Raw genomic sequence first — 16,831 nt, forward strand, 5'->3', positions numbered from 1 at the left:
CAACTTAAATAAACCCCACTTGTATTTGTTTGTTGGTTAGAACTAGACTTCTCTCAATCTTAATGCTACCATTAAGCTAAATTATAGGCACAAAGTTATAAGGTTGCTTATTGGTAAAGGAAATAATTTCAAACAAAATACCCCTTGATTATCGAAACGGTAAGGAAAAATTGATTGCCAAGCGCGACGTCAACTATTAGCAAACCCAATGATTAATCTTTCACGTTTTATAAATCCATTAAAGGGGTAAACGCTGAGCACGAGTTTTAAAGCTACTCAACTTTTGATTATCACTTTCTTTTTTTTTTTTGCTAAATTTTAATTTTAGTTTTCTTAAATAATCCCCCTCATCTTTGTTTTGTTTAAGAAATAGAATTATTATCGATTACTATCTGCAAGTTTATTTTTTAGGAATTATTTTTGATCTCGAGAACTGCAACCATTTTCTATCTATGGGATGAGGCATCTTTTGTACCCAAAAACAATATTGGTTTAGAGTTAATTTCAAGGTTTTTAAAACAATGAATTCAAACGGATATCAGATTGAAAACGAAATCGAAGTTGTTCTTCATGTACACTAAGAAACGAAAGTTTGAGTAAAGGGTTCTAACCGGTTGTCTAGCCGTCTACGAGCATTACCAGTCACTTGTGGAGAAACGACTCTTGGTTGATGACATCTTTGAGGTTGGCTTTCAAGTATGTTCTGAAGGTAATGTTCCGAGACAAGAAAAGCTACCGCAAAAACATTTCGAGCCCTTAGGCTGAACCCTAATTTCCCCATAGCTAAAAGTGAGCTCCTCGCCTTCTTTTATGTCTTTCGAAGCAAAGAAACAAAGACGAGGCAAAAGAGCTCCTGAACTTCTTACAAGTACTGTTGATAGATTACCACCGTCACATGAATGGTTAATGAAGCGAGCAAAATTTCCAGCTCTTGTGGCATCTATGTTAATTCGCAAGCATGCATTCCCAGATGGAAGATGTTCCCTAACAACAAGAAGAGCAGACGAAAAGTGGTCATCTGAAGCAAGTTTATCGTAGATTTGTTGCCTCCTCCTAGCTTCTTTGGTTGTTAACAGCTCACCTATCAAAGTAGATTGCAAATTTAACAGCATTTTAAGGGCTAATCTCCACACAATTATGCATCGCACATGAGAAACAATAAAAGAAATTACTTTCATCGAAATATATCTAAAGCAATTTCTTTGAGACAGCATGTTTCCCTGATGCTTTGGTGAATGAATTATCATTCAAGCCCTCGGCATTTCTTCAAGAAGTTTGCAAAAACCTTACGTAGCAGCATTAATTACAACCAGACCGAGATGGATTTGTATTTGGCAAGGAAAAGACACATGAAAGTTGTACAACAGTAAGAACCACAAAGAAAGGACAAGAAGATGGTGACAACCAGTGAGCAGAAACGAGTTGATGCTAGGAGGAAATGGGGAGAAAGCTAGCTGGATTGCTCAGGACTTTCAATGGTAAGAACTACAAAAGCAAGGACAAGACAACGGTAACTGCTAGAGAGAAGAAAATGAGTCTTGATACAAGGTAAACATCAGTCAGATAATAAGGAAAGACAGCTGGCATTTTGCTAAATATGCCAAGTTGTCATCAATTGGCGACACAAAGCCAAATAGCATGGGGGAACAGGGAGAAAGCTAGCTGGACTGTTAAAGATTTACTATAGTAAGAACAAAAAGCAAAACGAACATGAGCTAATCACAAAGCAGAATAGCATGGGAAACCCCTCTTGGGTGTTGGGTTGGGGAGAACCAGGAAGCTAGCTGGATTAGTGGACAAGACAGCAACAGCTAGAAAGCAGAAAGGAATAGATGCAAGGCAAACATCAGCTGATCAGAAATGAGTGACGGCCCCAATTTTGCTAAAGGTGCCAAGTTGTTACACATCGGTGACTCGAAGCAAAAAGCTAATTGCTAGAGCAGAAATATTACCTGGCCTGCATCATTAATTTGTGATGGTGTTCTCTCAATGTTGTGCACACATATATCTTCAAAGTTCATTTTCCGATGGAAATTAACGAAAAAAGGGAAGGAAAGGCTAACTAAATTTATCAGACAAAGATACTAAAAAGTAAATAACCACAACAGTTTCAAACATTCAATAAAAGATTAATTTTAGAGAAAAAATGGAGGTTAAGTGTTGAAATGAAGTACCTGAATACTCACAGATGAACTGGCCTTGCTGAATCCACTGAGCAGCATATAATCCCCACCCTTTTCTTACATCCTTCACAATCTTCAATTGAACTTGTATTCCTCTCTGACTCAACCGATTCCCACACTCCAAACGGCAGCCGCAACTCGGTCCACACTCACTCCTTATCCCCATCCCCTCGTCCCCTTCCAATTCCATGCACGGACATCCAATCACATTGTCTTCGCTCACTTTTTCACACCTCTCACACTCACACCCTGACTCGTCCATCACACTCACCCAGCTCCCCCCGAGGAGATCCATTGAGTCAAGAGTACAACCCATTTCAGCATCCGACGAGCCTGAGTCGGGAAGGACCAGAGTTTGCGACGAGTTGGGCCCCCAAAATTGGCGGTTTAAAGAAGAAGAAGAAGAAGAAGAGGGGATTATTTGAGAAGGGGTATAGAAGAAATAGGCATAAGGGTATTGATCGACGGTGTTGTGAAATGAGATGGGAAAGTTTTCAAAAGATCTTGAAGCGTCAAGGGAGCGGTAGAGAGTGATGGAGTGGGCGGCTCGGTGAAGGGTTTTGCAGGTGAGGGAGACATTAGCCAGTTCTTGAGGGGTTAGCCATGGAAGGATAAGGTCTGCGCATTGCAAGAAAGCATGGCTCAAGCCTAGTTTGTTTTGGGGGGGTTTTTTGGGTGATGGCGGCAACATGGAAAACCATCGATCTCATCAGCTTCACTCCTGTAATGAATTATAGACTTTCGGATTGTTTAATTGGATTTTTTTTTTTTAATTTGAACCTAAAAGTTAATCACCTTTCAAAAAATATACAATATATATATATCACAGCATATGTGGGGAAATCGTCTAAATTAGCTATATATGTAAAAAGTAAAAAAATATAGAAAATAAATTGATTTCGGAGGGAAACTGTAAAAGAGCATCCAACTATACAGGTGGTAACAAAGCACACCCATCTTTAAATTGCTTTTTTTTAATATAATTAATATCTTTAGTTAAATAATTAAATGTTAATAATTTTGTCTTAAGTCCTTGGTTTGATTTCAGGGGCGAAATTAGGGGATTGAAAAATTTTCATTTAAGTTTTCTTGAAGTTTTTAAAATTTTAAATTAGTAAAGGTAAAATTATATTTCGGCCCCTAAAAAAATAAAAATTTGATTTAATCCTTTAGAATTTATAAAGATAGTGGCTATTAAAATGGTGAAACTGTATTTTTACTATCGTAAAAGTTACAATTTAATCTGGCTTCGCCCCTGTTTGATTCCTCTCTTACTCACATTTGTATTTTTTATTTCATGTTATTTTAAATTTTTTATTATTTTTAATTAATTTTTTTAACATATTAGCTCATTTGATTAAATAGTTAAATAATAATGATTTTATGTTTAAGTCCCAAGTTCAATTCCTCCTCTTCTAAATATATTTGTAATTTTTTAAAAATAAAAAAATTTGAAAACAATATATTTATTAATTAAAAATAAAACTAAAAATTACAAATGTATTTAGAAGAGGAGAAATTGAACTTGGGATTCAATGATAAAATCATAATTATTTAACTAAGGGAGCTAATATGTTAAAAATGTTAATTAAAAATAATAAAAAAGCTTAAAACAATATGAAATAAATTATAAATATGTTTAGAAGAGGAGGAATTGAAATTGGGACTCGAGGATAAAATCATTATCATTTAATTATTTAACCAAATGAGCTAATATGTTAAAAAAATTAATTAAAATTAATAAAAAGCTTAACATGAAATAAAAAATACAAATGTGAATGAGAAAGGAATCGAGCGACTCAAAACTAAAATCATTTTTTTTTGAAATAAAGACTGGGATTTTATTAAATTGAAAAAATAGAATAAAAATAAACAAAAATCAGACCCAATAAAGCCCAATCCAAATGAAATCGTAAAGACAAGACCTGAAAAAACAAAAAAAAAATAGAGAAACAACCTAAAGGCCAATCCAGCAACAAACTCTCCAGAAAATGGAAGGACGCAAACAAAAATAAAATAAGATAAATAAAATAAGATAAATAAAAACCATCCCGTCAAATCAAGAAACGTCTGGAAGCCATAAATTCTGATGACTAGTCATTTCCAATGCTCCAGAACATCTTGTCGATAGCTATCCCCAAAATCTTTTAACTTTCATTTTGCTATCTACTTTCATTACTCATCTGCACATTTCTCCTTCATTCTGGTTCTTTAAGCCAAGTTTCTGCCGAGGCGAAGGCGTGACCTTCCAGATCTTCTCCCATCAGATAAGTATCTTCTTCTTTCTCGAGCGCGATCTTTGCTAATCTATGGGCATATGTGTTCTCCGATCTGTGAATAAACTGAAAAATAACTTCTTGAAAATCTGCTTTCTTCTTCTGAATATCGCTGATAATGGCACCGATAACTGACTTGTCTGTAGAAGTTGCTTGACATTTTTTTATAACTGATTTTGAATCCCCCATGAGTCTGACTGATTGGATTCTAAGTGAACTCCCTAATTTTGCACCTTTCAGGCACGCATAAGCCTCTGCTGCAAAAGGTGAGGGGACATCTCTGTGGATAACCGTCTTTAACACCATTAAGTTTCCCCTCAAATCCCACCCTACCAAACCTGTCGCTGAACTGAAAGTTCTACTGTCGAACGCTGCATTAAAATAGATTCTCGTACTCGGTATGCCTTCTTGTGTTTTATAACTTCTGTTTATACTTTCGCTCTTTTTCAAGTTTTTTAAACCTTCAAATTCTGCCAGATGTCTTTGAATATTATGTGCTAAATCTCTACCTGTTGTATTTCTTCTCTCGTGTACTAATTGATTTCTGGAGTACCATAACATCCATAGAGCGTAGCAGAAAAGTAGACATTGACCGTTGTCGCTTCTCTTGAAGACCCAGGTAAGCCATTCCCATATATTTTGATTCGCATAATTCATAACCCATGAAAGATTTAACTGTTGCCAAACTTCAATTGTCAGAGGGCATTCGCGAAAAACATGGACACTTTCTTCAACCGCCGAATAGCATCGAGGACATCTATCATTGACAGTAACCCTCCTGTATCTAAGATTAGCAAAATTAAGAATAAAATCCCATGAAATTCGCCAGATTGTAAATGTAATTTTTGAGGGCAACTGTAAGCTCCAAAGTTTCTTGTAAAATTCTTTTAATTCGGTCTGTAATAAATAATCATTAGGGACCCGATTATCAATAGTTTATAGGCACTGCGGACCGAAAACTCGCCAGAAAGTTCCCCTTTCCAAACCTGAAAGTCCTCATGTTCGAACTCTGCTAGGGGAGTCTAAAGAATTTTCTTAGCAATTTCCTCTTGAAATGTACTATTGATCACATCCCTTCTCCATTTCCTGCTAGTTAAATTGATAATATCCGAAACTAACTTTAATTCACCTCTGTCTGTTCTATTTTGTGCACCAATTTTGTCGACCCCCTGAATCCAGCTATCTTCCCAAATGGAGATTCTATCCCCTCTGCCCACCCTCCAACTCAACCCTTTTTGGAGAAGACCTTTCGCTGCCCATACACTCTTCCAGGTATAAGAAGGTAAAGTTTCCAATTCTGCAGATAAGAAACTAGAAACGGAAAATATTTTGCTTTAAGAACTCTGGCTAATAATGAATCTGGAAAATTAATGAGACGCCATCCTTTTTTAGCTAGTAACGCAATATTGAATTGGCTAAAATCTCGAAAACCTAAACCTCCACATTCCTTTAAAGAACATAGATTATTCCACGTACACCAATGAATCCCTCTATTGCCTTTTCATTTTTGCCACCAAAATTTAGCGACAATACTCTCCAATTCTTTACATCAAGCTTTGGGTAATAAAAAAACATGCCATTGAATAGGTAGGAATAGCCTAAAGTATGGCCTTAATGAAAACTTCTTTGCCTCCTTGAGATAAAAACCTGATACTCCAGCTATCAATACTTTTCTTGAAACGATCCTTCTGATTCTGAAAAACTTCATTCTTTTTCCGTCCCACTATATTTGGCAGCCCCAAGTATCTTTCTGGATCGTTCGACCTACGAACCCTCAATAAGTTGACAACTTGACTTCTGTCCTCTTCCAGTGTGTTTTTGCTAAAAAATACTGATGATTTTTCAAAATTTACGCTTTGCCCCAAACAGGATTTATATTCTTCTAGAATTTCCTGAAAAATGATAGCACCCTTCCTTGTTGCCTCCCCAAATAATATGCAATCATCAGCAAATAGTAGATGGGAGACCCGTGGTCCATTCCTGCTAATCTTGATACCTTTTGAAATACCTCTCTTCATTGCCAATCTTAATGGACTCGACAAGCCCTCTCCACACAAAAGAAATAAAAACGGACTTAGCGGGTCTTCTTGTCTAAGACCTCTGGTTGGCAAAAAATTCACTCCTCTAAACCCGTTAATGATTACTGAGTAGGAAACTGAGGATAAACATTTCATAATGGCCTTCACCCAGTTAAGGTCAAACCCCATCTTGACCATGATTTCTTCAATAAAACACCATTCAACCCTATCGTAAGCTTTACTCATATCAAGTTTCACAGCCATAAAACCTTTTTTCCCCAGTTTCTTCTGTTTTAACTTGTGCAGTACCTCATAGGCTAACAATACATTGTTTGATATCAATCTCCCTAGCACAAAAGCGCTTTGGGCTTCATCAATACATTTCTTAATAACTAACCGGAGCCTATTAGCAATTACTTTTGCTAAAATTTTGTAAAGAACATTACATAGGCTGATCGGCCTAAACTGCGACATATTTAATGGGCTCTCAACTTTAGGAATAAGCACTATATTTGTATAATTAATTTGACTAATCTCTATTTCACCGTTCAGCATTCAAAGACAATAAGAAATTACATCCTTTCCCACTATCTGCCAACATTTCTGGTAAAAAGCTGCTGGAAAGCCATCCTTCCCTGGTGCCTTTGTTGGGCCCATGTCAAATACTACTTCTGTAACTTCTTCCCTGGAATATGGAGCTGTAAGTCTTTGATTATCTTCCTCATGAATACACCGCTCAATCCCTGATAATATATGATCAAAATTTCCCCTTCTATCTGCTGAAAATAGATTTTGAAAGTAAGCCCGTGCCGTAACCTCAATATCCTAAAAAAACACCATCTCGTCCCCTTTTTCATTCTTTAATTTGCGAATAAAATTCCTCTTCTTCCGTTGTGAAGCTTGACTATGGAAGAATTTTGTATTTTTATCTTCAAACTTTAGCCAATTTGTTCTAGCCCTCTGTTCCCAATAACATTCGTCTTTTTCAATCTCAAAATTTAAACTAATTTTTGTATCAATCAGTTCAGCTAGAGTCTTATCATCCCTTTTAGCCGCAAACAACTCTTCAAGCTTTTCTGTCAGAACTCTTTTAGATCTTTTCCTGTTGAATTGAATTCTCCTAGCCCATTCCTTCAGACCTTCTTTAAGTCTCTCCAGTCTCTGTGGCAATTCCCCTGAAGAATTCTCCCACAAAAACTTAACCTCACAAATAAAAGACTCCTCCAATAGCCACCAAGCTTCAAATCTGAAATTACTATTCCAAACTCGATCTTCATCTTTCCTTGTGTCCAAAAGAAGTGGGCAGTGATTTGAAAATGTATGAGTAAGATGTTGGACTTCCACCTCGGGAAATAACCTGAACCACTCTGTGTTAGCAACTCCTCTATCAAGTCGTTCTTGGATATTTGTCTCCGATAAATTACCTCTCTCCCAAGTGAACCAGTTGCCTTCATATCCCACATCGAATAAATGACAATCTTCAAGCGTTTTCTGAAATAACTCTATCCTTCTTTCATTTCTAGGTAGCCCTCCTTTCTTTTCGAATCCATACATGATTTCGTTAAAGTCGTCACACACCAGCCATGGCAATACGTCACCACCTACCAATCTCTTCAAAACATCCCATGAATCGTGTCTTTCTTGTACATAAGGGAACCGTAAAATCCTATAAATCTCCATTTAACTCATTTCTCTTTATCATCTATTAACACATCAATATGTCTTTTCGAATAACTACGTAGCATTATATCCATGTTGGTTCTCCATGCTAAACATAATCCTCCTCTTGTACCTTCAGCTTCAACTTCAATTCCATATAGGAAACCACATCTTCTATGAACAATTTCCATTTGTTTTTTACAAAGTTTTGTTTCCATGAAGAAGGCGATTTGGGGATTATTTTTCTTTAGAAAATACTGAAGTCTTCTAACCGTCTGTTGTCTCCCCAAACCACGGACGTTCCAACTTAAAATTTTCATTGCTCCCAGTCGGCTAGCCTCTTGGCAGCTGTCGATGTTAAAAAGGTGGTATCTTTCATCTCAACTCTATTACGCTTTTTCCCTTCCTCCCCTACTAAAGTTACGTCTTCCACATCATACTCCATAGCCACTTTTCCTTGAAGGAATTCAAGTTTTTCCTTCCCTTGGTCAAAAGATAGGCCTCCCCTTTCTAAACTAAACCCCAATATTGAATCAATAGAGTTCATTTTACTCCTATTCAAATTCTCATCCCTTGAACTCATCCCCAATGATTTGTGCCACAACCAATTACCTTCACTTTTACCTTCTCCCTCTTTTCGTAACCAAATACTACTCGTTGCAAAAGCTCTACGATATGGGGCTCGCAAAGATAAATCCCAACCCATCTCAATGATTCTGCTCCCATCATCATTCTTGCCTCACAATAGGAATCATTATGCCCCAAACGACCACAGAAGAAACAAAACAACGACTAACGTTCATATTTAAATTTAACATACGAACACAACCCAACGCTCATAACTTGCTTTTTCCTTCTCAATGGTTTCCTAACATCAATCTGCACTCTAATCCTCATGTAATTGCTATTTTCCTTACCCAGAATTGAAGCATCATACTCTAGGAAAACTCCAATAAAATTACCCAATTGTATTGCTAAATTCTCAGAAAATAAACCAGCTGGAACATCATGAACTTGTACCCAAAAGGGAACAAAAACAAGGGTTATATTCAATGGATCTTCACCCCTCTTCAATTTGCATAGAATTAATAAGTGGTTATTAAAAGTCCACGGTAGACCTTTTAAAACTCTCTCCATATCCATATGATGAAAAAACTTGAAAAGGTACCTTTTCTCCCCTAGATCTCTAATTTGCACCCCACAGACAGGATGCCATAAGTTAGCCAGAGTGCTCTTCACGGCCGAAAAATTAATTATACTTGCTGTTAAAAAGCAACCCACAAGTTGATAATCTGTTACTTCTCTTTGCGCAGATGGATCTACCTGGACTATCAAGACTTCTTCTTCTTCTTCATTGATCGAAAGGTTTGCTAATTCAGTCTCCATACTTGCACCGCCTCCAAGATTAAACAGGAAGAGTATCTGGAAGCCGACAAACACCAAGACTTGAGAATAAAAAAGCCAAAACAAGACAAAATCAAGAAAAACCTAATAACTCATGCCAGCGGCGGCAGACAAAAACGTGCTAGGGCAGCAGACGGGATCAGCTAAATTTTTCGAAAAATTTTAAACTAATATAATGATAAAATTATATTTTAACTTAATTTTGGTCCCCATAATCCCAAAACTAAAATCATTAACATTTATCCATCTAACCAAAAAATATAATTATATTAAAAAAGTAAAAAAAAAAAGATTTAAAGGGAAAGCGTACAGCTAGACACGCTTTTCTGCCACCTGTGCAAAGAGGACGCACTCTAACCAAAATCGACCTATTTCTCTAAATTAAAAAAAAATTATTTGGCCAATAATTTTTTTGACATAAATGACTAATTTATCCATGGAAATCAAGAATTTAAATGAAAATTATACAAAAAAAAACATGAAATTAGCACAAAAACACTATTTTACATATAAACTAATTTTTTAGTAATTTTCTAATTGTATTAGGCGACACTTAGTAAAAAACTTAATAAATAATATAGATAAATAAATTTATATAATAAATATACTAATGTACTTATCAAAGTTTAAAAAAAAAACCAAAGATTGCATATATACACGCATAATTAACGGAGGTAATAAAATGTGCATAATTAAAATTGAAACGCATAAAAATATAAAAATAAAACTTTAGTTGAATGATAAATTAAAAGTTTTATTAATATAATTGATTTGGGTTTACATGCATATTTTTATTCGTTTTTTAAAAATAAAACGACTAAATTACTCTCAAATAATATAACTTATTTTAATTATTGGAAGATATTTGTATAATTTTCCAACCGAATTAAGGATGAATTGTTATTAAGTAAAGTATATTTTCGTTATCCAAATTACTTGGAACTACTAAACATTTTAATCCAACCAATTTTTTCTTTTATCTTTTTCTTATTCTCCTTCTTCTCTCTTTGTGTATATTAATTTTATAATATCTTTGTAACATTACTTTTTATTTAAAATCATGAATAAATTTCCTCAAAATTGAAAAAAATATTTAAAATCTGTTATATTAGTCCTACAAATATTTAATATTAAAACAATACAAAAAGTCATCATCTGGGATTGAAGTTCTTTTGATTATTTCTTATATTTTTTAATACACTTGGATTATAATAAGCTAGATTATTAACAATTATAAGTATAAATTTATAGTGTGATTTGCCAGAATGAAATTTTAATATTCATTCCAAGTTTAAAAAGGATCAAAAATAGATAAGTGTTTGCGCCATTAGTTATTTTATTTTAAACATACTTAATTACCTCCTCATTAAAATAATTTTAAAATAGATATAATGAATTATTTGACCCTCTAATTTTACCAAAAAAATTATTTTACTTTTTTATTTAATTCTCTGTCTCCTTTAGCCTTTGGACTTGCATTTTTTTTGTCAAATCACCTCAAAATAAATGAAAAAATTAACTTTTGTTGTTAGCTTTGTTGACATAGCACTCAATGACACATTAGCAATAAAATATTTTTTAAAATTTAAAAATGCAAATTCAATGATTAAAAGAAATAAAAAATTAAATTTAAGACTAAAATAATTTTTTTATAAAGTTGGAGTGCTAAATAAGTAATTATGCTTTTAAAAAATAATATAGATAATCTATGATTCAATATTATAAAATATTATTAATGAATAGCATTAATGAGATTCCCGTGCATAAAGTTTAATTATGAATATTATGGACTTGAATCAACTTTTTATTATAAATAATTTTAAAATATAATATCCATAATATCTGCAATTTGTAATTAATTAATATATTTATTGACACGTCAATATCTTTATTTAAAGATTAGCAAATATATTTTTTAATAGTAAGATCAGATTAACTTTTTTTTAAGAAAAGAAACAAATTAAAGTATTATTAATAGCAGACCCAGCTTTAGGGTCGTTTGAAGATGCGGCTGCTCAAAGCTCAAGGCTAAAAAGATTTAAAATATTAATTTCTAATTTTTAAGGAATCTAAAAAAAACTTCAACTTTTAAAAGTAAAAAAAAAATTACTAACTTTTAAGGGCCTCTAATTTTTTTTTAATTTTTAAGGCTTAAAAATTCATTTACCAACATTTAAAAACCTAAAAAAAAAATCTCCAACTTTTAGGAGACCTAAAATTCTATTTTATTATTTCGCGTATAGCCCCTAAAATATTAAGAACGGGCTGATTAAGAGATATGATTATTAGATAATTAATGCATGATAGTGATTGTATATTATTAAATTAATCTTTTAATATTATAACTAATTACAGATGTTAAGTTTTAAAGAGGTAAATGGTAAATTTTAAATATGTTGTAACATTAAAAAAGTGGACAAAAATGAGATTTAGTCATACTTAATAAATTCTCTTCATTTAAAAAATAAACTAAAGTCCTAGAGAGCAATTGTTAAATTTGATTGGAATCAGCTATTTTTGGAATTTTTTACTTCATACATAATTTTTATAATTATTTATTAATACTTAATATTTTTTTATATAAATTTTTATGTTTTGTAATTTTGTAAAATTTCTTCTTTTATAGTTTTTTAATCTTTTTAACAAATTTTCTTTTTTTAAAATCATGCCACATGGTAAACACAACCTCAAAAAGTGATAAAGGGAACCATTACACTTAAAGGTCAGAGTTAATGGTCAAAGAGGTTGATTGGATGCATTTTCTTAGTTCAAGAATACAATTAGGCACAAAGAAAAAAAAACTTAATTATTTTTTAAAATTTTAAAGACTTTTTACATCTTAAACCTTTAATTAATTATTTTTCTTAGAATTTTCCTTTATTAAGTACCATCATTGAATTTTTGGGTTAGTAAAATTTGTAAACTTAAATGAAAAAGTGGGTTCAAATCTACCCAAAAAAAAAAATCAAAGGACCATATCCAAAGCCAAATCGTTTTTAAGTTGGTAAGATTAGGAAATATTAGGATATGTTTAGGGCTTTAGAAAAAAAAATTGGATCTAAAATCTTTCGATTATTGGGTTATTTTAAATGAAAATAGATACTTTAACCCCAAGTATAACACTTGGGGTAATTAGTGTAAACAATATTACGCTTTAAGCAATACTTTTTACCCAAAAAAAAATACATTAGATACTTAAGTATAGTAGTTTTGGGAGTCAATTTTGCATTTATGCATTTTTTTTAAAATTTTTGAAATCCTTTTTATTAGCATAATGTAAAAGAAAAGATTTACTTAAATATGCATATAGATAGTTGTACCTCGATACTTATGAGTGTCAAGATCAATATAACGTCGAATTTCACATAATTTATGTTTTGACTGCGAGGAAAAAAGTATGAAGACCTTGATACTTATGGTGTAAGATTAAAATAATCAACATTGATCGACACTTATGAGTATTTAGTACATGTAAGCCCAAGCAATTCATTTAATATAAGAAACCTTAACATTAATGGATATCGATGTTTTCTCCTATAAATACCTCCATCCCATTCTCCTTTGTTTTCATTGAAAATTCTTTTCAAAAATCCTTAACACCCCTCTCACCTAACAAATAAGCTTTATTTTTGCTTCTCCAAAAATTATTATTCTCTTTAGATTCTCAAGAGAAAAGTATAGAGGCCTTGACACACGAGTGTTGAGATTTTGATCGAGTATTTATTATCCGTAGGTCCAATCACTTCATTTAATACAAAGGACTTCAACACTTATGGATATCGATATTCTCTAACAGAAAGATTCTAGAATAGTATTGAAGAAGAGAGTAATTATTACATGTATGCAAAAGAAAGCAAGCTGCGTTAACAAAGTGAAATCATCGGAGTGATAGCAGAAAGGAAAAATGAATAACCAATCACGGCTTATCACAACAGCATGACAATTCTATAGTTACTTGGACTGATTTAGCTTTAGCGCAGTTGGTCTGGCTTGGCTTTAGCACTCTTTGAATCATCAGCACTTTTATTTTCTAAATATTGCTTGACAGAATAAACATGGAGATTGTCTCGGAAATTTTCAAACATTCCTGCTGTGAGAGGCTTTGTGAAAATATCAGCAATTTGGTCTTTTCCTGGAACATAATTGACCTGTAGATGACCTTCCATGACTTTTGTCTGACGAAGTGAACATCTAGTTCAACATGCTTAGCTATCCAACACTATGGAGTTGGAATTATCACACCAAATCACTAGAACAGAGTGAAGCATCACACCAATTTCATTCAACAAAGATTGAAACCACATCATCTCTGAAGTAGCATTAGCTAAACTTCTATATTCGGCTTCGGAAGTAGATTTGGAAATGACTTTGTTTCTTTGAAGTGTTATCACCAAGATATATGCAATACCTAAAAGTGGATTTTTGGTTGTCTAAGAAACCGGCCCAGTCAGCATCTGAGAACCCAGCGAGAGAGAGGAAAGAGCGAGGAACTCAAAATGTAAGACCATACTTGGATGTGCCTTTAAGATACAGAATGATTCTTTTAACAGCGACCCAGTGAGTATCATGAGGATTTTGCATATATTGACTGACCTTATTTACTGAGTATGCAATGTCTGGTCTAGTGAGGCAGACTTACTGTAAGGCTCCAACGCTTTACCTATAATACTTAGCATTGACCAAAGGAACCCCCGAAAAAGAAGACAAAGTTGGTGAACTAACCACTGGAGTAGGGACAAGTTTAGCATCTGTTATTCTAGTTCTGTTAAGCAGCTCCAACACATATTTTTGCTGGCTGAAATGCATAATATCGCCACTTCGAGTGACTTCCAATCCAAAAAAATAGTGAAGCTCCCCAAGGTCCTTAAGGAAAACTTAGTATTCAGAATTTGTATCACCTGCTCTACATTCTCTTTAGAAGCTCCTGTCACGACAATATCATCAACATGTACTAATAGAAAGATGCAACCAAATGCAGTTTTCTTGAAAAACAGGGAAGGATCAGCTCGAGAAATCTGAAACTGAAGTTGTTCGAGCAAAAACCCTCTAACTTTTCAAACCACGCACGGGGAGCCTGCTTGAGACCATATAATGCTTCGTGTAATTTGCACACCAAATGTTGACCATTATCTTCAAGAACCTCAAAACCAGGAGGCTGGATCATATATACATCTTCAGAAAGATCTGCATTTACAAAGGCATTATTCACGTCTACTTGTCTCAATTGCCACTTCTGAGAGACGGCTAATGCAAAAATAGTTCGAACAGTATTGGCTTTAACCACAGGGTTGACGGTTTCTTGGAAATCATAGTCGGCAGATTGAGAGTAGCCTTGTGTAACAAGACGGGCTATGTGTCGTGCCACAGTACCATCAGGATTCTTTTTAACCTTGAAAAGTCATTTACAACCAACAAGTTTTCTGTCAGGTGGTGGCGGCACTAAAGACCAAGTTTGATTGAGCATCAATGTTTCAAGTTCATCATGCTTTCATAGAGGATATGCCATTGCCTCATGTATGGTAGTAGGTTCCTCTATACTGATTGTGGAACTATAGGCTTTTGGCTTGAAGACTTCTACCTTGCTTCTTGTCACCATAGAATGAGTATTGACAGTCAACCTAGGTACAATAGTTGTTGGCGAAGTAACATCCAAAATTGGTAAAGCATCAACAGATGAAACATCAGGTGAAGAATTGAATGCCATATTAGAAGTAGAAGGTCCAGATGAAGAGAGAGAAGGGGAAGAAGAACTCATAATACAATCAGAAACGGAGTAAGAGTGTATATCCGGAAGAACTGGAAGAGTTGTAGTGTCAACCTTTTATATGAATTCACTGTTTCAGAAGTGGCAGCAGCAAATGGAAAAGCATTTATAACCTTTACGCGGACTACTATAGGCCAATACTGTGCATGGTGTAGAATGAAACTGCAACTTGTGTGGATTATATGGAGAAGAAGTGGATAGCGCAAACAGCCAAAAACTTTTGAGAAAATGATAATTGGGCTTGTGACCAAAATGCTTCTCAAAAGGAGATATTCCAGCTGAGGCTTTTGTAGGCAACAAATTTGTAATAAATATAAATTCCCATATATATTTTTAAAAATATATTTTTAATACTTTTTGGTATTTTGGTATCAGAGGTGCCGGTGTGAGGAGTTTCTTGAGAAATAATATCGTAATATTCATTGTAAGTTTGTCTTTGATTTACATTTCTATTTGTTTCACAGTTGTTTGTTTCAAAACCCATATATCTTTTATTCTGTCTTCTTGTTGCCGTTAAGTCCAGGGAGGACGTTAGGCGTTGTGTGAAGACGATATAGATAATAGACGGTCTTAGGTACTAGAAACAAACATTATGGAGCAAATCGAGTGTCAATTTCAAGATAAATCTTGTGATCATATTATGCATATAGACTCTAGAAATGAAAACAACATTTCATCTCTGAGTAAGGGTATTAATAGCCGTGTTGATATTTCTTTTTATTTTGGTAAATTATATAGTAAGGTCAGTACTGTAGAAGAAAAAGTAAATAATTTAGGTAATATAAAAGAATTAGACTTAAACCATGAGTCTAAAGAAATATTAACTAATGTTAATAATAAATTAGATCAGGTTTTTAATAATAATAATAATAATATTGAGTCTGATGTAGATTTAGGTCATTTATATTATGGTAATGGTAAAGATCATATTTTAGTTTTATCTGAAGAAGAAAACACTTCTTCTGATGAGTCAACTTCTATGTTAAAAATTTATAAAAAATATAAAAAAACGCAAAAAAGATGATAAACAAAAAGAATATGATTTCCAGTCCTATAAAACCCTTATAGAACATTGGAAAGAAAAAATTACTAATAATAATGATCAACTAGAAAGAGTTGAATATTTAAAACTAATAGAAGAACTTTATGAAAAACATAAAGATCTTTTTACAATGTTTAATTATCATTATATGTTAAAATATGATGATAGTAGTAGTTCGAGTAATTCTGAAAACACATAATTATTAAAAAAACAATCTGATGAAGAAAAAACTTCAACAGATCAGGATGAAGACATAAAATTCTCAACTTATAATTCTGATGAAGAAACCACTTCATCTGAAGATGAAAATATAGATATTCCAGAACTCATGGATACTGAACCAACAGATCCTAATGGAAAAAGAAAAATAGAGTCAGATATCCAAACAGATGATTATCTTAGGCATTTAAATAGAAATTTTAAAATTGATAATGATAAAAGGAGAATTTTCGGTGACTACACTGAAAATATAGCTACTAATGAAG

At 33.3% G+C, this 16,831-nt stretch overlaps 2 protein-coding genes across 2 annotated transcripts; both read right to left on the bottom strand.

Annotated features, from left to right (window-relative positions):
• Positions 1-510: 510 nt before the first annotated feature.
• On the bottom strand, positions 511-3,010 carry LOC107913635 (histone-lysine N-methyltransferase SUVR3). Its single transcript, XM_016842283.2, has 2 exons — positions 2,175-3,010; positions 511-1,081 (listed from the first exon to the last, which is right to left on the bottom strand). Exons 1-2 carry the CDS (start codon positions 2,872-2,874, stop codon positions 693-695), a joined length of 1,089 nt encoding a protein of 362 aa, XP_016697772.1. The 5' UTR covers positions 2,875-3,010; the 3' UTR covers positions 511-692.
• A 1,371-nt stretch (positions 3,011-4,381) lies between these two features.
• Positions 4,382-8,157, bottom strand: LOC107911187 (uncharacterized). Its single transcript, XM_016839067.2, has 5 exons — positions 7,452-8,157; positions 7,054-7,220; positions 6,107-6,942; positions 5,579-5,770; positions 4,382-5,243 (listed from the first exon to the last, which is right to left on the bottom strand). Exons 1-5 carry the CDS (start codon positions 8,155-8,157, stop codon positions 4,382-4,384), a joined length of 2,763 nt encoding a protein of 920 aa, XP_016694556.2.
• Between the last annotated feature and the right edge of the window lie 8,674 nt (positions 8,158-16,831).

The sequence above is a fragment of the Gossypium hirsutum genome, chromosome D11 (assembly GCF_007990345.1).
Source record: "Gossypium hirsutum isolate 1008001.06 chromosome D11, Gossypium_hirsutum_v2.1, whole genome shotgun sequence".
Classification (NCBI taxonomy): Eukaryota; Viridiplantae; Streptophyta; class Magnoliopsida; order Malvales; family Malvaceae; genus Gossypium; species Gossypium hirsutum.